At 46.3% G+C, this 22,762-nt stretch overlaps 2 protein-coding genes across 2 annotated transcripts in view; both read right to left on the minus strand.

The window, feature by feature from the left end:
• The window catches only part of UBA7 (ubiquitin like modifier activating enzyme 7), a 51,577-nt gene extending 29,204 nt beyond the window's left edge, over positions 1-22,373 (minus strand). The window contains exons 1-14 of the mRNA XM_063121037.1: positions 22,299-22,373; positions 20,441-20,503; positions 19,931-20,099; positions 17,471-17,605; positions 16,047-16,153; positions 15,579-15,669; positions 15,236-15,380; positions 13,731-13,828; positions 12,707-12,857; positions 11,797-11,951; positions 7,355-7,456; positions 6,870-6,950; positions 3,482-3,637; positions 2,916-3,081 (exon numbers count right to left, since the gene is read on the minus strand). Of these exons, the coding sequence (XP_062977107.1) occupies positions 2,916-3,081; positions 3,482-3,637; positions 6,870-6,950; positions 7,355-7,456; positions 11,797-11,951; positions 12,707-12,857; positions 13,731-13,828; positions 15,236-15,380; positions 15,579-15,669; positions 16,047-16,153; positions 17,471-17,605; positions 19,931-20,099; positions 20,441-20,496 (1,612 nt within the window). The 5' untranslated portion in view covers positions 20,497-20,503; positions 22,299-22,373. The remainder of the gene's footprint in view (positions 1-2,915; positions 3,082-3,481; positions 3,638-6,869; positions 6,951-7,354; positions 7,457-11,796; positions 11,952-12,706; positions 12,858-13,730; positions 13,829-15,235; positions 15,381-15,578; positions 15,670-16,046; positions 16,154-17,470; positions 17,606-19,930; positions 20,100-20,440; positions 20,504-22,298) is intronic.
• Positions 1-22,762, minus strand: part of AMT (aminomethyltransferase) — a 200,878-nt gene that overhangs the window by 158,577 nt on the left and 19,539 nt on the right. The window lies entirely within an intron of this gene.

Raw genomic sequence — 22,762 nt, forward strand, 5'->3', positions numbered from 1 at the left:
AGTCCCACTTTCCGAACATGAAACAGAACGCAGTCAAGACGTACTTTCCCAAAGTTTGTGCTGCAGTTTGAGTGGGGCGGGGTGGGAAAAGGTGTATATTTGTGGGGGAGAATGCTCACAAAACTGTGTACGTTTGAAACAGTGCATACCAATACATATATTTGGAATAATGCACAGAAAAACCCTTTACGCAATGGAAAAATAGCTGACCCAAAATGTATATGTTTGGTAGGGGGGGAGTGTGCACAAAAATGCATCCATTTGAAAAAAGCGTACAATACGTATATTTAAAAAATTGGACAGAAAAATACGTTTTAATTTTGGGACAAAATTTTAAAAATGACACAATGTGATCCAAAAATGGAACAGAATGAACTTAAGTGGTGGAAAAATGAGAGCCTGTGTGAAATTGATCATGACAGATTTGCCCATTCCTAGGCACAAAGCACTACTCTACTCCTTGGTGGTTTCTACGTTCAGTGCTGCCTCCTCCCTGGCGATCTGATCCTTATGGCAGAAATTGCCTTGGGCGGATGGCAAAAGAGAAGAGCGGGATGCAGCTCTAGCAAGATTCCACAATCCATATTTGGGCAATATCTTTAATAGGAATACCTTTATTAATGCAATATTTGGGCAATATCTTTATGAATGCAAAGGACACAAAACAGTGTGCAAGCTTTCAACTTCTCCAGAAGTCTTCATCAGGCAAGATGGTAAATAAAGCAAAAGGTGGGGTCGGGGGGGGGGGGGAGAGGGAAGGAGGGAGAGGACAAAAGCAGCTGATGTTCACATCACGGAGTCTGCATTTGGTTACAATCTTATGATGGAATGTGGGAGGGGACTGCAGGCGTTCCAATTAGGCTTTCTGAAATCACTTTCCTCTTCCATTCTCCATACTGGATGATGGAGTGCTCAGGACAGAAGTAGGTTGGGCTTATTGGGTATCAAACTGTGTACTTTTGGGAAGATAGGGAGAATTGGGAAAGAGCGACAACAGTCATATAGATAAAAGACACTGTGCTGTTTGCAGGGACCAGTGGCTCCCTTTACCCAGCCTTTTTGTCATCAGCACACACAAAGGCTAGGTTTCATTTTTAAAACAGATGTGAAAAGCCAGAGATGTGGGTTCACAACTCTTGCTCAGTATGTATTTGGCTCTCTCTGGCTTGTGCCTCAGCAGCATACACTGGCTATTACCTGCTAACAGTAATATTTGGTAGTTATATAGCTCTGTTTCAGAAGTGTTCAAAGCATGTACAGTATTTCACACATCCTTACAACAACCCTGTAGGGTAGGCCAATGTTATTATCTTCACAGTACAGGGGAGGGGGCAGAAGCAGAGAGACCATGGCTTGCCTCCGGCTATCTGGGGATTTCATGGCTGAGTAGAGTTTTGACCGGAGGACTTTCCCACTCATGCAGATGTAGACCCACAGAATGCACAGTGCTAATAAACAGGACAACACACATTATGCAGAGCTGCCTTCCCCAAGCTGGTGCCCTTCAGTTGTTTTTGGCTTCAACTCCCTTCAGCCCCAGCCAACATGGCCAGTAGCCAGTAATGCTGGGAGTTGTAGTACAAAACATCTGGCGGGCACCAGGTTGGGAAAGGCTGATGAAGAGTCTACATAATAAGTGTACTGTCCTGCTTATCAGCTCTTTCTATTCTGTGGATTCCTTTTGCAAGAGACATCTAAGGCTCTGGACTTTTAATTTGGACTGGGAGGCCTCTGAAATGGGAGCAGTCCTGTTTATGCAGCCCTTCTTGCCCCAGGAAGTAGAGCTTCCTTGGCCCTCCCTTCTCACGTGCACACGTCTGCCTTTAATATCTATCAGCAAAATACACAATTCCACCAACCATATAGATCTGTGTGACATCAACTTTTTATATAAGCAGGACCATGTGGCTGCTGGCCCACCACAGCAGTCCATCTAGCACGGATCCAGTTAAAGGCCAACCCCTGATGCTCCTGAGCACCTCTCCATATCGGTTCCTTTAAAAAACAGATTTTCCGTTCACAACAGCATAGGTGGGAAGCTTGTGCATCCTAGAATCATAGAATAGTAGAGTTGGAAGGAGCCTATAAGGCCATTGAGTCCAACCCCCTGCTAAATGCAGGAATCCTTTTCTGTTCATGATTCAAATGGGCACATGGGCAAAGCACCCAAGAGTCAAAAGGTACTTATGCCACTTCCTGGCCTTTGCCCTGGCCATGACCTCCAGCTCCTGCGCGTCTGCCCTGCCCATACTCTGCTCTTCCTTGCAGCGTCCCATCCTCCATTCTGCTCCACCGGCCACCGCTCTAGCCAAGCCACCAAAAATGTCCACGACACCGTGAAAAACACCATTAGCAAAATCATTGCGTACATCAACCTTATTCAGTGGGAAAACATGGAGAGCATTCCTGTAGGACAGTGGCTAACGCTGCACTCAGTGGGACTTACTTTTGAATAGCTGTGCAGACGGTTGCACTGGGAAAAAATGACAGCGCAATCCGATGCACATATACCTGGGAGTAAGCCCCACTGAATATGGCAAGACTAACCGCTGAATGTCTAGGACTGCCCTGCGAATCAGGTTCTCTGGTATAAATTCATCTCTGCGACGAACTCACAACATGACCTTAGGCAAGTTCTGCTATCTCAGCCTCAGTCTTCCACCTGCAAAATGGGGATGGTAATGATAGGCTTACCTTGCAAGGTTGTGGAAAGCAAGCACTGCAACTGTGTGATGTCTGTGAGGTGCTCTGAATACTCGAAAGGTCTACCTAAGTGCTAATTACTTTTCTGTTTATTCGGCAAAGATGTCTGCTTAACATAATTCATTCTGGGCACAGCAGAGTTGTTATAAAGACTTGGTTCTGCAGCTTCCGTGTACTGGGAGAAGCCCAGCCCTTCTGTCTGAAGCACTCACTGGCCTGCCAGTTGTCCAGGGCACTGACTACCCCATCCAAGCCAAGGAAGAAGTCATCCCCATAGACGCGCTCCGTGTCTGGCCCAACATGCTGCTGCTGAGCTGTCACATTGATGTTGGGGTTCATGAGTTTTATGGCAGTTGTTGCCACCTCTGACTTCGGCTGCTACAGGGATAAAGGAGAGATTATTAGGTGGGTCTGGGACAGGGAGACAAAGCCTCAGTCCATTTGGGTTATTGCCCAGTGCACTAGAAGGGGAGGCCAGCCAGACCCTAGACCAGTGGTTCTCAACCTGGGGCGCTCCAGATGTGTTGGACTGCATCTCCCAGAATGCCCCAGCCAGAGCTGGCTGGGGCATTCTGGGAGTTGTAGTCCAACACATCTGGAGCGCCCCAGGTTGAGAAAGGCTGCCCTAGACTCTCTTGGATGAAGGAATGGGCTTGCTAAGATTCTGCCCTCCAGATTCGGGCCAAACTGTCTTCCTGTGATGCCCACACACCCTCTTCCCTCTCTCCATTCCCCGCACCTTCAACCTTTCCCCCGCCATGATCCGTGGAAGACTTACAGACACATCGCGCGGTCGAAAGAGGAACTGCCTGTTGAGGTTGGATTTTTCGATGGTGTCCATGTCTGTCACGGTGATGTTCCCACCCTGACCAGCAGCTAAGCCAATCATTGCAAAATTCTTCAAGAGCTCACAGCCAATGGCACCGGCTCCCACCTGAGAAAGTCAACATAAAATTGGTTGAAGACCCATCATATTCTGAATGTGGCCTTGAGCCAGGTTGATCTCAGAAGCCATGTGGCAAGGAGAAATGTCAAGGTGACCTCCCTCAATGATATGTGGCTGGTTCTGATAATATAAGGTTTTGTTCCATGGGAATGCTGTCAGACTGATTTCCACACAGGAAGACATGGAGCTACCAGCTGTTCACAACTGGAAAATACACATAGATGTTTCAAAGACTGGATACAGCAGCCTCTAGAGATGTTGGGCTACAACTCCCATTACCCCCAGCCAGCAGTGGCAGGGGACAATGGGATCAATAGTCTAACACATACGGAGGATGCAAGGCTAGGGAAGGCTGAGATACAGGAATTTGATAGCCTTTTTTCTTAGAAAATCTGTAATGGTTTTCACTTCTGACATGTTCTCTGTGTATATTATTCCTCCACATGGCAGAAAAATGTTCCAAGGGGTCCAGAGGCAGATGGAGCGATGTCTGCAGTTTTCAACGGAGAGGCTGGTGTATGCATTAGGAACAGCATCAAAATAATTGCTGTAGAAGCCTCAATAGTTTAATAATGCAATTCCGGGTGGAGGTGGCGGAAATCATCTTTGACAAACTGAACGATCTTCCTTCATGGAAAGCGAACTGCTGGCCATATTTTATATTACAGATGGTCGTTAGCCAAAACATGTATATACGAGGGGGAAATATTTGACTTCAGTATGTTTCGATTCCGTCTGGCGCTCTTGACTAAGCGTTAGTTTTTGCTACAAAATAAGCACTGGAAGGAAAACCTACAAGCTCATTGGATCCATGTGCCAATTGATCAAATGTGTGTAACACATAAAGAACGACACAAGGCCTTCAAACAAGAAAAAGGAGTAAAACCAGGATGTAACATCAGCCCAGCCCTCTTTTATCTTATAAATCAACTATCTACCAACTCTTTTTGAAACTGTTGTGAAGTCCAGGATTACCAGTATATGACTCAGCAACCGACTGCCTGTTATGTACTGGTGACCTCACCATGCTCTCACCTCTACCAAAATGAACGACTGAGAGGTTTGAACTCTAGAGAGGTTTTGCAATACATGTGTTGCACATACAGATGAACTTATCACGGAGTAGACAGAAAAAAAATCCCACCACTTTCCAAGGAGAAGCACTAAATAAATCAGAATACAAAGATACAGTTCATAAGTGTAAGCTATATATAGAATAATAATGACTGTATCCTGAAACTTTAGGGAAGGCATTGTAGGGGGGAGGGACAGAGAATGTTGGTCAAATTAGGTTTATGCACAGAATGGGAACAGTTCATATCTGTGCCAAAATGTCCAAATTCTGCACCCAGAAGATTCCGATTCTATGCTAAAAATAAATCATGCAAATCAAGAAACATTATGCAAATTTAAATCTATTTTATAAATGCAGGTAATCAGCATTGCTTATTCTTACCCCCAATATTTGAGCTGAGACACACACAGAGAGAGAGAGAGAGATGTAAGTCAGAGAAGCTTCATCATCGAAACATTGGAACTTTTTACAGTTCCTGCCTGCCCATTTTCAAATATACCCCGAACCGCAGAGGGTAGACCCCTCTTTCTTTCTTTCCTTCCTTCCTTTTCCTTATCTTCCCTTTTCCTTCCCCTTTCCTTTCCTTCTTCCTTGAGAGAGCTCAGTTTCCACACCACATTTTCCATTCATTCTATGGCACACGGCAGGTAACTTGGGACCCTCCAGATATTTTGGACCGCAACTCCCATCAGCCCAACTCAGCATGGCCAGTGGTCAGGGGTTGTGGGAATTGTAGCCCCAACCATCTGGAAGGTACCAGATTACGTACCCTGTTCTATGCATTCTGGCCTGCAGAAGCTGACACCCCTGGAGGCAATCTCTACTGATCATAGCTATCGCTATCCATGGGTAGTGATGGGAAAATCCTGGAATCCGCCTTTAACAATTGACTATGCTAACCAGGATGAAATCCTTTGAGGTCCTTAGTCTGGCACTTGTGCTACCAAATGTTATATTTATTTACAAAGAAACTTCAGTAACAGCTGCAGAAGAGATCTCAGTCAGTTACTCATGATACAAAAGTCATTCTTCTTTTTCTTCGGATGCCTCTTTTTAAGCAGTCAACACTCCCTCTGCTGTAAAGCACTGGAAGAGGAGGCCCTACGGTTAAGTGAAAAAGTCACTCCACTCTCATGACATCAGTGCCCCGATCAGCAAAGCAAATAATCTAATCCAAATGCAGTTTTAACTATCAAGCCAATGAAGGACAGTTGCAGATACATCATCGTGAAATATGACACCCTTTCCTAACCTGGTGTCCTCCAGATGCCTTGCACTACAATTCCCATTACCCCCAGCCAGCATAGCTGTTAAGGCTAAGCTATGCAGTGACCACCACCGACGGCAAGAAAGAGAACCGGAAGTGCAAAACATAGTCCAGACAAAGGTGAGAGATTCTGCAACCAAAGTGACAGAAGGAAAATGGACGGATACTTTCCAATCCAGTGTAGAAAACTTTCAAATTAAAATCAGTATGAAGGGGGGGGGGGGGAAAAGGATCGTAACATGGGGAAAGGAGAAGGTACAGGGGCACTCTGTTATGCTGCATCCTACCAGTAGGGCAGCAGCAATAGGCTGGAAGAGAAAACGGAGCTGGATTAGAGAAGGGGATGCCCCTTAGGCTTTTGTCAAATCCTTCACATCCTGATTTTCTTCTCCTCATTTCCTGTAATTTCTACAGTTTCACTTTGATGCACATGGAATCCTGTGCGGCCTCTGTATTGCCAAATTCAGTGGTGGCAGGAAAAAAACCTGTCTGTTTTATCACAATGGAGTGCTAAAAGGATCAAATTTAGCTCTTCATGTTTTTAGCACACGGTAGCGGTTTGCTCCCAGAATTGCCCACCCCTGAGCTACATCAGTAACACCCTGTCTGTAAAACATGGAATACTGGTAGGCCACCAGAAAGACTGACTTGCACCTTAAAACTATTACACCACCATGTTGGATGGGCACCACGTCATGTGGCAGAGAATCCCATAAATTCTTTGTCCCATGCTGGCTGGGGGTGACGGGAGTTATCATCCACCCCATTTGGAGGGCACCAGGAAGGTGGCATTAAAAAAAAACTTAGGCATAATATGGTAAGAACTTTGCTTTGTCTGATTCTTCATGACCCCCATATCCAGCCTGCCCCCTACTCACCACGAAGTATTTCTGCTTCCCCAGCCGTTCCTGGAAGTCAGCTCCAAAGACGGCAATCTGCCCATCGTAGCGGCTGCCATGCTGTCGGAGGGGAGAGATGGCAGGCATTAGAGAGCCAGCAGGAACGTCCCAAGCAAAGGACAAACTGAGATCAATACTATTTCCATGGGACAGGCCAGTACCTGTTCTAAAGGGTTCAGAATTTGGGCTCTATGTGGATGTTCAGTCTACAAGCAGGGGGAGGAATGGAGAGGAGGAAGATGTGCCCCTGGCAGCCTATAGGGATTGAAGGTGGCCATGTTCTCCCATGGGGCAATGCCGAAGTGTAGAGCAGATACAGACTGTCTTCACCTTCTCCAATAAAGAGGGATCAGCGTGAGGGAGCGGGTGTAGACACACTGTCATAACTCTGTCCAAGCTGGAGGGAGCACGTCCCTGTCCTATCTGTATTGGGAAAGTACTATCTGCAGAAGGGTATCACGCACCGGAGCACAGTCTTCTGCCGTCAGCTGCTCCTCTTCAGGCAGGCACTCAAAGGCATCAAAGTACAGCCACTGGTCCAGCGGGGTGAACTTCCCTGAGGCAGCCTGCAGACATAACAAAAGAGAAAAGTTGCTCTGGTCTTCTCTACAAAAGCCTTCCCTGGGTGTCCTGCCACTTTACAGAGGACACTCCTGTTTTAAGGGCTGTCCAGCCCAAATCTGGTTTAAAGATAAAGAACCATAAGAAAGGAGAGCAGCAGATTGCCTATCCACAGTTAACCCCTGGACAGCAGACTGAGCTGCTGTCCAGGTCACCATCTTCCCGTGTTGTATTGCGGTTTAATTATGAAGCCACAATTGGGCAAAACCTTTATTAGGATCAATCAAAATCCCATGAAAAATGTGAAAGCTTTTGTGTTCTCCAGAACACTTCATCAGACTATACGGTGCCTCTTGCCTTGAGAGAAACACACAAGGGTCTGGATCAGTAGAGAGAAACTACATATTTAGAATTCGTTCAATGTGCATCACAACCGGATGTACAACAATGTATGTCTGCTTCAGCTCTGAGTATATGGACATTGTAACAACAAATAAAGGAATACAGCACATTTATAATTTTCTTCTTTTTTCTTTATTTTCTTTTCCTTTTGTCTTTTTTGTTTTTTAATTTTTCTTCCTATTTCGATTAAGCTTTCCTTCCCCTAGTTGTTGTATCAACCATCAACCCGCTTTTCTTTGTATATCATACATATCTATATAACTGTTGGTTTGATATTATTTGTTAGGGGATTGTCTGCACCCATTCTTTTTCTGTAACACTTTAAATAAAAAAATAAAAAAATAGAATTGATAATTACTCATCCTCTCTCCCAAGATACAGTGCTAGGCGTAATCTGATAGCTGCATCACCTACCATTGACTAATTCATTTGTTCTGCCATTTCCATTTTGAGACTAGGCCTATCAAAATTGCAGTCCTCAGGGCCACCATGCCTGGCCAAATTTGGGGGCTTTTCTGTTACTTCCCCCCACTTTTTGCTTTTCTCATCATTTAGTCTGGTGAAGCATTCTGGAGAATTCAAAAATGTGCACTTTTTTGTGGAACTGTTTTGGATGGTTCTTATAAAGGTATTGCCCAACTGTGGATTTTTTTTAATATTGTTTCTCTCATGGACCAGCATGGCTAACTTTGCCTTTTTGTGTATTTAATTACATAGTTATTTCTAAATGTGCAGCCATACATACAAATTAGCATCAATTAGCTTATGCACATTTGATGTAAATCTCTGCCCTCGTTTCGGTAGCACGTTTATTATTATTATTATTATTATTATTATTATTATTATTATTATTTATTTATTTATTTATATAGCACCATCAATGTACATGGTGCTGTACAGAGTAAAACAGTAAATAGCAAGACCCTGCCGCATAGGCTTACATTCTAATAAAATCATAGTAAAGCAATAAGGAGGGGAAGAGAATGCAAACAGGCACTGGGTAGGGTAAACAGGCACAGGGTAGGGTAAAACTAACAGTATAAAGTCTGCACAACATCAAGTTTTAAAAGCTTTAGGAAAAAGAAAAGTTTTTAGCTGAGCTTTAAAAGCTGCGGTTGAACTTTTTTCTTGGCAATGGATAACTGGTCATCCTACCTAAACAGTGGATTCCAGGAGGGAATTTACCTTTCTGTTCTTGTTGGTTGACTGAACAGAGAAAAGGGAATAAGCTTGAGAGAATTTGGCCTCCAAAAAACAGTCCCAAAGCTTAAGCTGCCACCTGGTGGGGATTTTATAAGACTGCAGAAAAACGCTACATTCATCAGAGGGGAATAATTGAGCCAACTTGATAGATGAACAAAACTGGAGTTAAAGCAAAAACTATGCAGGGGTCTGAAATTCGATTTCCCTGCTCACAATTTGAAAATGCATGATGTTGGAAAGCAGTTCAAAAATCTGTAGGAGTAATATTATTTGAAATGGATGCATAAACATCTTCTCGCACTATTGGTGTAAAATCTGAAGAGGAGCATGCACAAAGGAGATTCACAAGCCACAATGTAAATCTGAAGCAGGGGTGCACAACCTTTTCATCCCCAAGGATGAAAGTATCGGCTTGGGGCTCCACATGTGTACACAAGCACACACAGAGACGCACTTCATTCCTTCCACATGCAGACCTCAGTGTGCAGAGATGAGAGGTTTAAACTTCTCCTCTTTACCCACCGAAATCTAGGGACAGGTGTGGGGGTGTGAAGGTGAAAGCCTCTCCCACCCGCCAGTGATCTCTACTGAGATGGTTGTTTCTCTGCCACGATTAGCAGCAGGTGACAGTAATCCCACATGAAAGGGAACAGCCATGTTTTGGGGGTGGGGGGGGGGAAGTGAGCATAGTCCTGCTAACTTTGGGGGGATGCACAGTGGAATGGCCAAGGGCTGCATGCGCCCCAGGGCTACAGCTTGTGCACCTCTCATCTAAAGGTGTATATCTCCCCTCCAGATGTTACACGAGGGCAGCCTTCTCCAACCTAAACAGCCAGTGTGGTGTAGGGGTTAGATTGTTGGACTGGGAGTCGGGAGATCCGGGTTCTAGAGTCCCCACTCAGCCATGAAGCCCACTGGGTGACTTTGGGCCAGTCACAGACTCTCAGCTCAACCTACCTCACAGGGTTGTTGTTATGAGGATAAAATGGAGAGGATTACATATGCTGCTTTGGGTTCCTTGGAGGAAAAAAGGTGGAATATAAATGTAATAAATAAACAAAGAAATAAATAAACCTGGTGCCCTCCAAATGTTTTGGACTACAACTCCCAGAATTCCTGACCATTGGCCATGCTGGCTGGAACTGATGGGAGTTGAAGTCCAAAACATCTGGTGAGCACCAGGTTGGGGAAGGCTGGCCTAGACCAATACGGTTTACTCCGACAGGCAGCAGCTGTCCTGGGACTCAGAGGCAGAGGGTCTTTCTTTCCCAGCCCTGTTCCATGGGCTCTTTTGATGAGAGATGCCAGGAAGCTCCACCCCACCCCCAGCTCTGATCTTATGGTCCAAGTCCAAAACATCTGGAGAGCATCAGGTTGCAGACATCTTGAGTATTGTGTTTTTATTGGATTAATCCACACGTGTGCACAGGATGGCAGTCTCAGATCTGTGTCTGACAAAAGTCCTGTTCAGGCACTACGCCTTGCACGCATCACGCAGTTACTGAGGAGTGCCATCAAGTGTGCTGCCTGGACTCCTTCAACTATGGACGTTAAAATGGCCTTCTGCAAGAAAGACGTCTATGTGGCTGCAGCTGTTTGCGTGTAGACATCTCCCCAGCAGAGGAACTGATGAACATACGTGCGCATGGCCAGGAAGTGTGCGCGATGCCGGGGGCAGGCGAGGCCAGGGGTAGCACATCCCCGCATCTCTGTAACTACGTGACAATGCCCACTTCATGCAAATACTGTGTAAATGGGGCAAAAGCTCTGGGTGTTTCTGGGAACTTATCCATACACTCATCCATTGCGAATGGTCACAATGCCTGACCATTCCCAAGTTAGCGCTAAAACTAATGCCAGCTTGTCTTCCTTTCTACGAAGAGGTTCCTAGAAGTAGCCATTGCAAAACTGTAGGTTAATTGACTCATATCTGCTGCACTCATTTCAAATCACCTAATCGTGAATCTATTTTTTTAAAAAATAAAATAAGCATAATCAGTTGACAACTGAGCTTAACTGGCAAATCCAGAACAAAACCAGCTCAATTGGTTTAAAGAGGGCAGGCGGCAACTTGAACTGTAACAGTGATGGAGAGAGGCAAAGCCTGCCTAAAGACAGGCTTCCCAGCAGTTGCCACTGGGTCACCCGAACATGACCCAAAAATGACAATTTGGGTTCCCTATTCAGAAAGGCAGGATGACAGGAACGGGGCACCCGCCGTTCTGAATAGGAAACCCAAACTGCCATTCCTCGGCTCAGCCGGGCCGTGTTTGGGTGATTCAATTCTAACTGATGGGAAGCCTGTCTTTAAGCAGCTTCAGGCTGTTTCCTACTTAGCAGCAACAATAATTGTATTATTATATTATTATTGTTGTACTTTCAACAGAGCTTTGCATGCATTAATCCTCACAACAACCCTGCAAGGTAAGTCAGTATCAGTATTTCCTCTCCCCCTTGCAGATGGGGGTGGGGGCTGAAGGAGAGCTGCTTGTCACCTAGTCAATTCCTGGCAGAGGTGAGATGTGAACTGGAGACTTCCTGGTTTATACCTCAGTCCATTGGCCACTACACTACTGTAGTTTGGTCTAGCAAATGGTCAATGGCGCTGAGGAAAGGGTTAGACACTAATATTTCACCCCGGCCCATGCCTGCAGCCCTCCTTGGAGCATCGATGCATCATGGGAAGCGTCCTCCAACTAGCTCAAAACCTGCCCTGCCCTCACAAGGGCCCGTCACTCACCTTCAGCACCTCTTGGGCAGCTACGCCTCCAATGAAGGAATTGATAGGGCTCAGGTCACCAGCACATCCATAAGCAAATGTCCGTACCAGATCCTCTTGAAGTGCCTCCCGACCCACGTAGAGGGTCTGCGCCAGCTCCACCATCTTGTCTGCGTCTGCCTGCCCAGGAATGATGATGGATTAGGCTGGGGAAAGGACCTGCCACAATGCAGGTCCTTTCCCTGAGGGTCCATCTAGTCCACCACACTGTTCACACAGTGACCAACCAGCCGTTGACCAGGAACCCACAAACAGGACATGAGTGCAACAGCACCCTCCCACCCATGTTCCCCAGTAACTAGAGTACATAAGCATACTGCCTCTGCTACTGGAGATAGCACGTAGCCAGCAGGACTAGTAGTCATTGATAGCCTTCTCCTCCAGGAATTTGTCTAAAGTCTTTTTAAAGTCATCCAAATTGGTGGCTGCCCCAGCATCTTGTGGTCGCAAATTCCATAGTTTAATTCTGTGCTATGTGAAGAACATCTTTTAGCTCGAGGGCCAAAATCCATTCCCGAGAAGCTCTCAGGGGCCACATCCCAGTAGTGAGCAGGGGCGCAGGCAAAAGGGGTGGTGGCAAAACACCAGCATACTTTAGCTTAAAACTCAGACTTCCAGTTACTGAGCCATTGGAGAGGCATTTCAGCTTGACTGAGGGAAAGGGCTTGGGGCCAGGGGAAGTGGGCATTGGAGCCTTAGGAGGGCGAGATGTGGTCCCTGGGCCTGAGGGTTTGCACCCCTGCCATAACAGCCCCTTGCAAGAAGAGTCAAAATGTCCTAATCTCTGCAGAAAGAAGGGTTGGGAACATCGGGCAGCTTTTAGAAGGGCAGGACTTGCAAGGCGGCAAGAAGGTAAGAAGCCTGCAGCAACTTGCCTCATCTCTGGGCCTAGGAAGTCGCCACAACTCACTCCGGAAGACATGCAGTGCACAGAAGGCTGCGTGGAGAGTGTGAAAGCGAGGTAGTTTAGCACCACATGGTGTCTTGATCTTCGGATCAGCCCTGGAGGCACGCAGGGACTTCTGGGAACACAGAGAGATCAGCATAAAGGAGCAGGAGTACCCACTTCAAGCCCTTCCCTTTAAGGCACCATATCTCAAGAACTCCTCCGCTCCCATTGCCGGGGGAACCTATGGAGCTGGCTGAATCAGACCCTTGGTCCATTTAGCTCCCCAGGGGTGGGGAACTTGTTTCAGCCCAAGGGCTGATTTCAATTCCAAAGACATTCTTAGAACCATAGAATAGTAGAGTTGGAAGGGGCCTATAAGGCCATCGAGTCTAACCTCCTGCTCAGTGCAGGAATTCACATCAAAGCATCCCTGGCAGATGGTTGTCCAGCTGCCTCTTTAATGTTTCTAGGGTAGGAGAGCTCATGACCTCCTTAGGTAATTGGTTTCATTGTTGTACTGCTCTAACAGTCAGGAAGTTTTTCTTTTCTTACAGGGGGTGGGGCTGCATTCCAATGGTGGGCAGGGCCAAAGGTAAAGGGGGTGGGGCAAAAACACCAGCATTTTGTAACTTAAAGCTCCTACCAAGGTTTCCACTCTTAGTCTATACTGGCTGGTAGTGGATCTCTGGGGTCTCAGACATGGGCCTTTCCCAGTTCCACCTGAAGATGTTATGGATGAACCTGGAACCTTCTGCATGCAAAGCATATGCACTACCAGTGAGTTATCACCTCATCCTAGCTGCCTGCCTGGACTCCTGCATGTTAGAGGACCACAGTACTGATGTCTCTTTCCTAGTAAGTAGTACCATGCCTCCTCTAGTTAAAATCCTCAGCCATGACAATGTAAAATTGCTCAAGGGTCTGTCAACCACTGTGAAATAACTTGAAAGGTAGGACCTTGTATTCCCATTCCTGAGATCTACCTAGCCCAGAGATGAGTACCTACATAGGAATGATTTTGAGGCTTCATGACTTGAGTGATGATCCCACCACACTTGTATGGAGAAAAGGAAGACGTGTCTCCAACTTCCAAGCTGTATTTTTCTGCACAGAGAACACAAAGATTAGGGGCATCACCAGATGAGCATTTTATTGCATGCTCGTTACTGGGCACTCACGGATTTTTGCGGGTCCTATAAACGTCGTCATCTGCGTCCCATGCTCCTCTTGCCCCTTCTGGCCTTCACACGACAAAAAAAGACCCCAGTAAAAGTAATGAGGGACAAATGCATGGGCGGAGAAGCGACAGCAAGGAAACGCAATTTTCCTCTGTGTGATGATGCTCTAGGACTGTCCTAGCCCTCATCTTCATGACATCGGGTCTGCAGCACGGAGCAGTGCGAGGCAGCGCAACGCTGCCTTGACGCTCCTTCTGACCATCTACAGTGGAAGGAGCGCCAAGGTGTGCTTTCCGGGTGGCGCCGTTGCACCTGCCCACCCGAGCACAGATGCAGCAATCTGGGGCACCTAGGAGCATCTGTGCCCCCTCTTCCACAAGTTTGTTTATTCTAAAATTGTTCCATTTTTTTCTTTTTTTAACCTGTAAATGTAAAGGATCACATTTACAGCTAAATGGGGGAAACAAGGGGGGAAGAATGGGGTGCTCCATCACAAAATATCCAACCCCCCTTTTAATGTTTTCTTTTTCTTTCCTTTTTTTTTTAACAAGGCTCCGCAGAGGTATGGAGCCTGGCTCCAAGCTAGAAAAAGTTGGGGCAAGTGCCCTAGTTTTTTAGCGTGGAGCTTTGGGGCTTTGCCCTTGGATTGCTTCAGAGTGGGGGCTGCATCATGTAGATCACCTGCCGCCACTCTGAAGCTACTGCGGGGAAAAGCACCCGTCTAGACAAGCCCCTTGTTTTTGAGCAAGCTGATTTGACTGTGCTGAGATTAAAGTGTATTCACCCACTTGCTTCCAATGTTGCTTCCACAGGAGAGGGCTCCGCATTTCCTCTGGAGTTGCCTTGCTCAACTAGGCACTTTAATGTCCTGCAGTCTTGCAACATTTCGCTGTTGCAAGTGTCACAATATATCCTTTCCCCTCCAACATTGCACCACACCACCCTTCTGTCAAATTCCTCTCTCTGGAATTTTGCCAGTTCATCTTCTTGATGTGTCTCCCATATCAATCCCCCTATTCCCCTCTGGATATTTTCTGTGAGCAAGCAGAAATGGCACACAGGAGCTATCTGTGCTTCCAGTTGAGGCTTTTATTGCACCATTGTACTGTCACATTCGCAAAATTTTACCAGGGAGAAAGGAGTGCAGATGATGTCATCTTTCACTCATATCCCTCCTGGTTTTCCCACCACTTTGTCCATTTTTTTTTCTTAACACAGAAAACCCATTAAAGAGAAAAATGTGGAATAGCTGCACAATGCCTTCATATCCGTAGCGCTGGAAGCCCTCCACCTGGAAAGACCCATGAGGGGAAGGAAACAGAGGGCCCATTACCTTTCTCACGGATTGGGCCGGCCTCAGAACCATTTAGCTGAGTCATCCCCTCAACCTCTGAGAATGTCACCCAGTCGCCATTTTCAAATTTGTGGCACTGTCCCTGTTTATCATCACAGGCCACTGTCAATACTCCTGGGTTACCCTGTAGGAAGAATAGAGATATGGGACAGTAAGTAGTCCTGGCTCAGGAATACCTAGGCTGGGGCTGCCTTGGGACGAGACCAGCTGCATCCAGGGTGTGAAGGAAGTGGACCCAGGAAGGGGGAAATGAGCAGAGCAGGAGCAATGCATGTGGCAGAGTTCTGGTGAAGAGACACTGCGTAACGGTGAAGGAAACTACCTGAGTGATGTGGTGAATAGCAGCAGAGACAGGTTCAGCCTCCGAAGGTTGGTACACTGTGAAGTGTTCTCCAAAGTCACAGAAAAGCTGTCTGAAGCCAGCAAAAGTAAGCAGAAGAGGTTACGCGTCTAATCCATCTGCTTTCCCATATTGTACACTCAACCCCCTGTCCCTCCCTCAGAAGTGCCCACATCACTTCCATCCACAGAACCGCCATGCCCAGAGGACCTCCACCCTGCAGTGCCCCTGTTACCATGCCGGAAGTCGGTATTTTTATTTATTTATTTATTTATTTATTTTATTAAACTTATATACCGCTCCCATAGCCAGGGCTCTCTGGGCGGTTTACAGAAATTCTAATTTTCTAAGCTTTAAGCTCCCCTTTCATTCCGCCCGCAGTCACTGCCATACAGTCACCACGACAACGACCACCTCTCGGCACGACAGAAACCACTTAGCAGGACATACCCTGTCAGGCCCTTTGTGTCAGCGAGGACAAAGCAGATGCTATTGGCGTGGCAGAAATCGTTAATGCGCAGCTGTTCCTCCAAGGGTGAGTCGGTCAGGACCACAACCTGTAGTGAATGTTGAGAGTTACTGCTGGATGGGTTCAGGTGTAAACTGTGTAAGTGCTGTCTGCCCATGTAAGGGATAAGAAACATCACAACGGAGGAGACACTTTTCAAACAGGGGCTCTGTATGCATTCAGTGTCAGGCAGCCCAGAATAGCTATCCATCCCAGCCCACCACATCCATGACAGTTTAGCATCCATATGTCCATCTAGTGTTTCAAGTATAGCTTTAGAACAAAACAGTTACTTGTGGATAATACACCAACAATTTACCACTATCAGAAACAACTGGGCATCAGTTTGCAGGGCAGGCTTGTTGCTATCGTAGGGGAAAGAACACCTGGAGGGAATCTACACGTCGTACTGAAGACGCATGCATGCGCCCCCAGTACGCCCCCCAAACGATGGTGTAGATTCTGCCTACCTGCAGCCCAGAAGAGACGGAGGAGGCGGCGGCTGGGGAATCCAGCCGCGTCCTTGCCGCCGCCGCCTCCCCGCCGGCCTCCTGCTGCCAGCGAAAGAGCCACCCGGGTTGGAGAGCTCGGCGGAAGCAGAAGCCGAGCTCTCCGACCCGGGTCGCTCTTACCCCGGCAGCAGGAGGCCGGCGGGGAGGCGGCGGCGGCAAGGACGCGGCCGGTTCCCCAGCCGCCTCCTCCTCCGTCTCTTCTGGGCTGCATGTAGACAGAATCTACACCATTGTTTGGGGGCGTACTGGGGGTGCATGCATGCACCTTCAGTACGACGTGTAGATTCCCTCCTGCTCTCTCACTGGCTTTATTTAGATTAGATCAGTGGTAGGCAATGGGGTGCCATCCAGATGTTTTGGACTATAACTCCCATGAGTCCAGGTCAGCATGGCCAAACGTCAGGGATTATGAGAGGGCACCATCTTGCCGACCCCTGGATTAGATCCTACATCAGGGGTACAGAACTTTAGGCTCAGGTAACAAATCCAATCCTCCTAGGGTCCCACTCCAGCCCCACCGGGGTTCTTCAGATGGCCACACCCTCTCTTCCCCAACCATTGATAGCTTCATGGTTTTCCAGTCTTTGAACATTCCCACCCCCCATCCTAAAAAGCTTTGTTTCTGGCAGTAAGCAAGAGCTCTAAACTAAAATATGCTGTCACCCACCCCTTTACCTTAGCTTCCACCCACTGTTGGAATGTGAACCCCAAAAGCTTTTCCAAATGGAATTCGGCCCTTAGACTGAAAGAGGTCTTGAATGCCTGACCTACATAGACACCAGGTACGATGATTTATTTCTAGCATGACTTCCTCTCTCACTTTGGGGGCTTGAGACACACAACTTTGACCTTACCTGAAAATTAGACAAGAAGCATTCAGTCAGCCCATTGGTATTGGCTATCACACGGACATAGTGGTTCAACTTTGCAAGATGGCGCTGGGAGACCTCAGCTCGGTTTTTCCCCACATCATCTTCTGACAGATAGAACTGCAGAGACACAGCAAGGCTAAGCAATTTTACCTACAGCAAGGCTAAGAGTGGGAGGGTTTTAGAAAAATTGTGGATTACAACCCAATTAAATCAAATAAAAAGGCATCCGGATGCAGTTTTGAAAGGAAAGTTTATTTTCCACCTCAGGTACCAAAAATCTCTTTGTACAAAGGTCCCTTTCCCTTGCCAATGTAAAGGAAAAGGCCCGGAACAGAAGTTTACATTTCATTTTATACAGAGGGGAAACATTGTACACAAATAATTGGTTGCTAGCTCAAATCGTCACAGCTGATTCTCCTCCCTGTTTTCTTGACATGCCCAGATGGGGAGAGGCCCTGTTGACCTTGCAAAACTCCATTATCACATGATTCCCTTAGTAATGAATCCTGGGACCTTCCTGTCACGTATTCCATTGCCTTTAACTAATCCCTGTCCACCACTCCCTCCCTTGTTTCCGCCCCCCTTCGCAATGTCCCCTGGGACATTCCTGTCCCACCTTGACTATGTGGCAGAATTATTTATTTATTTATTTATTACATTTTTATACCGCCCAATAGCCGAAGCTCTCTGGGCGGTTCACAGAAATTAAAACCATCATAAAAACAACCAACAAGTTAAAAACACAAATACAAAATACAATATAAAAAGCACAACTCTTAGGGATGAGAGAATCAGCAAGGCTTGACCTCATCAAAGTTTTTATTATGTATTTATTTATTTATTATTGTATTTATATCCCGCCTTTTTTCCCTCCAAGGAATCCAAGACGGCATACATAATCCTCCTCCTCTCCATTTTATCCTCACAACAACAACCCTGTGAGGTGGATTGGGCTGAGAGTCTGTGACTGGCCCAAAGTCACCTAGTAGGTTTCCATGGCCAAGAGAGGACTAGAACCTGGCTCTCCTGACTCCCAATCCAACACTTTAGCCACTACACCAACACACTGGCTTTCCAGTTTCCACATCAAAGTTCAGTTTGCCTCATTCCAGTTCCTGATTGTTTTTCAAATGGGAAAAGTGCACATTTTTAAAGCGTGCTTAACAAATGGAAGCAACATTCTCATCCATCCCTACTCAGCATCCACAAGGGATCCCACAGTGGTGTACCCAATGTTATAAAAAGAAGACAAATAGAATGCAAAAACTAGCATTAAAATATGTGGGTAATACCTAGTGAAATCCTGAGAGCCAAAGTGACATTTGATAGGGCTTGCAATGGTCAAGTAGTACTGTCTGACATTGCCTTTATCCCTTCTTACAGCTGTAAGAAACAAAATTATGCAAAATGTAGTAGTTTATATAGGTCAGCAGATTCTACTTTTTTAATGGTGGGGGAGACAGGACCATTTTTGTTGGTGTTGTTATTTTTGACACAGTGTGGGCATGTTGTTATACCAGTGTTGCAAAGATACTACTCTGATGTCTGCAGTCAGATAAACTGAAGATGTGGAACATCAGGTACCAAATGATGAGTTTCAAAAGACCTATTATGACATTCAGAGCCTAATGTGACAGCATGTTTTGTTCTGACTGCTCTTAATAAGAGTAATGACAACTGACTCATCAGACTTCCCAAATTGTGCAACCTTCTTTGAATCTCATGACTAGATGACACTGTAAGCCATGAAAGCAGTTGAACTACCTACAATGATCTAATTGTAGTTATTAAGTGAGCTATAACCTGGGACCAGTTAAAGTTCAAATAACTTACAATATAACTTGTGATGTTGGGACATTAAAAGCGACTGGAGTGCATTTACAGAATTCAGCCTTCCTTCATACAAAATCTTTATTTATTTATTTATTTATTTTTAGACAGTTAGTGACCTCTGCCCAGAGTTATCACAAGGAAGTAGTGTGTATGGGTTTGCAGAGGAAAAGAACAGGAAGACAACGTGAGGTTAGAGAAATATATTATATGTGAACATCATCCTGGAGCATCTTACTTAGGCCCAAAATACCTATTTTGGGAATTCAGAGCCAATGCTACATATATATGGGTTGGATCCAGACTTTGTCATACTTAGAGTAGACCCATTGAAATCACTGGTATCTAAGTTAGTCTTGACTAATTCAAGTCCCATTGATTTAACTGGGTTTACTCGAAGTATTAAACTGGACCCAACACACATCTATATATCTACAGATACACAATGGAAGTCAAAGGCAGTTATGATATGCATACGGCCCTGAGAAAGGCAACAACAGCCACAGAGTAAAATCCCACAGGATGTGTGAACAGTGGCAACAGGGGAAGAGAGGGCTCCACTCTCTGCCTTGTGCTCCCATGTTTGCTAGACAGGGGCTCTAAGCAGCATACCTGTGAGGAAAGGTCATTCCATTGAGCATCATTCTGGTCATGGACAGTGACAGATTTCACTCCTGCAAGAATAATGTTCTTGGCAATCTCCACTCCCAGGCCCTTCATTCCAGAGACCAGCACGTCAGTTGTAGCCATCCTCTGCATGGCCTCATGGCCCAGCACATAGCTAGAAAGAAGCACACTGCTGTGTTAGGAACATGGCAAGTAAGCAAAGCCTGCACATGGTCACTCCCTTCAGCCTGCTCTCTCTGAACTCCCCCATTCCCTGTTACTCTGCCAAGTTACTCTGTTCCCTGCCAAGCATTGGGTCCTGTCCTCCACCCATCTCAGCCCCTATTATACTCCTTAGGCTGCCTTCCTCTCTCCCGCCGCAACAGCTCTTCATCAAAATCATAACCCTGCTTGCCTCGCACCCTGACCATTGAACAGTGACCCAATCCAGTCAACATCCCTTGGGAGCTCAGCTACAACGCCTCCCGCCTACATATTGTGTATTGCAAGACTCACAGCTGGCGAGAGTACAATTCTTCGTCAATCTCAGGAAAGCTCTTCAAGGCACTCATTCTGCTCCTGCCCATCAGAAACAAAAGGTGGAGGAGTGGAACCAGGTTATATGAATGGCTGCCTGCACCTGTATGAGCCTACCCACCTAAGCATTGAGATCAGCATCTGAGGGCCTGCTTTCTGGTGTGGTGGCCCCACATTCTTGGAAAATTCTGAAGATACTTTTATTTATTTATATTTTATTTATTACATTTCTATACCGCCCAATAGCCGGAGCTCTCTGGTTATTCCAATCTGTTTAAATTTTGCACTTGGAAAAGTTTGCCTGCTGCTGGTTCTAAAGTAATGTTCTTACATTGCTGGTTGCATTGTAATTGTTGTGTGTGTGTTTAAAAACCTGTCTTTTTTGCTAAGTGTAAGCCGCTCCGAGAGCCTTTTTTGGCTGAGGAGCGGGGTATAAGTATGATAAATAATAATAATAAAATAAATTCAAACTGTCTTGTTTTAGCAGTGTACCCTGAAAGGCAGGCTATAAGAGAGAGCCCATGCAGTGTTGTGGCTTAAGTGCTGGACTGGGACTCAGGAGATCAGGTTCTAGTCCCCACTCAGTCATGAAGCTCACTGGGTGGGCTTTGGGCCATCACTGACTCTCAGCCAAACCTACCACACAGGCTTCCAAATCTGTTAAATTAGCTGTGGGGTAGCAGTGGGGTGGAAAGGACACCCTATAGGTGGCAAGAGAGTTTCACATATCCATGCCCACCTTTCTGCTTCTCTCTCTCTCTCTCTCTCTGAACCTCAATTTCTTCTGTTCATTCTTCCTTCCCCATCTTTTTGGTAAGAAAATACAAAGCTAAATGGTGGTTGTCATGACCCACCCTAGGTTGGCCCTCTTTAAGTCCCTGACCCATCAGATGGAAACCACTTGGGCTGAGCATGGAGCATGACTTAAAACAAAGGTTTGCAACTAGAGAGGAGCCATTTGGGATCTCGGATGTGACAGTACAATTCTATGCAAGTCTACTTAGAAGCAATTCATATTAAATGAGACTCTAAACGAAGTGTGTACAGGACTGCAGCTTGAATTTCGATGTATCCAATGTTAGCCTAACTTAAGTCCCATTCACGTCAATGGTCTACTCGAACATTGGATACAACCCTTCCTGTTTCGAATCCCTTTTGTGTCCACTGCACTGCAGATTACACTGCCTACTATATAGGCAGTAAGCCTATATACACCAGTTGCTGGGGAACATGGGATAGGAGGGTGCTGTTGCACCCTGTCTGCATGTGCTGGTGGGCACTGTGTGAACAAAATGCTGGACTAGATGGACCCTTGGTCTGATCCAGCAGGGCTTTTCTTATGTTCTTAATTTTAGCTTAGCCCAAACTGGACTCCCCAACAAGAGGGTGCCCCTAAGAAACTACACCTACTGTTTTTGACTACAGGTCATATCAGCCCCAGCCAGCATGGTCAAGGGTTATGGGAGATGTAGTCGAAAGCCTCTGGAGGGCATCAGGTTGGGGACAACTATCCTAGGGGGGATCTACACTACTGCTTTTAAAGCGCTTTAAAGCGCTTTGAAAACGTTTTGAAACCTGTATATGCAGTGTGTCCTGGGCCCCAACAGTTGTCAAAACTGTTATAAAGCGCTTTAAAGCAGTAGTGTAGATCCCCCCCTAGTTAATTAGTGCGAGCACCAAGCACAGCGAAGCAGGAGTAAGATCCTGCACTATTATTATTTATTTTTGCATTTATGCTGCTTGCTTTCTGGGTTCCACACTTGGAATTGCATTACCAGCGGCAGCAACGCGTACACTGCAATGCTATTTTCGGGGAGGGGGGGATTAAAAACCTTACCTGATGGTAGGGCTCCCACCGCGCGTCACTGGTTCAGATCACACTGCTGCAGAGGAGCGCCTCCGCCAACCCATCAACGCCTGGCTTTCGCTCTGTCTTCAGGCGCTAAACGAAACTGAAAGTGAAAAACAAGGGCTTTCCGGGCGTTGGGGGAGGAACCTTTTCGGTTCCTTCGTAGCGCCTTTGAACGAGTAGCGGACTTTTAGAGTGCTGAAGGCGGTGTTTTGGGGTTCGTTTTTTCTCTCCACCCGCCGGACTTCTTTAGCGTATTAGTATTAGCAGTTGCAGCCCTTAAAAGATCAAGCGGTGCCTGGGAAAGCAAAAAAAAAAAAAAAAGCTTCTAGAAACAGATTCAGCAGCAGTAGCACCGATATTTTAAGAGGTGGTAGTCGTGTTGGGGGTGGCTGGGTGGGGACGGAGTGCCTATTAGCTTACTTTATTAATTTGTAATTAAAATACGAGGG

Source organism: Elgaria multicarinata, chromosome 3 (genome assembly GCF_023053635.1).
Source record: "Elgaria multicarinata webbii isolate HBS135686 ecotype San Diego chromosome 3, rElgMul1.1.pri, whole genome shotgun sequence".
Taxonomy (NCBI): Eukaryota; Metazoa; Chordata; class Lepidosauria; order Squamata; family Anguidae; genus Elgaria; species Elgaria multicarinata.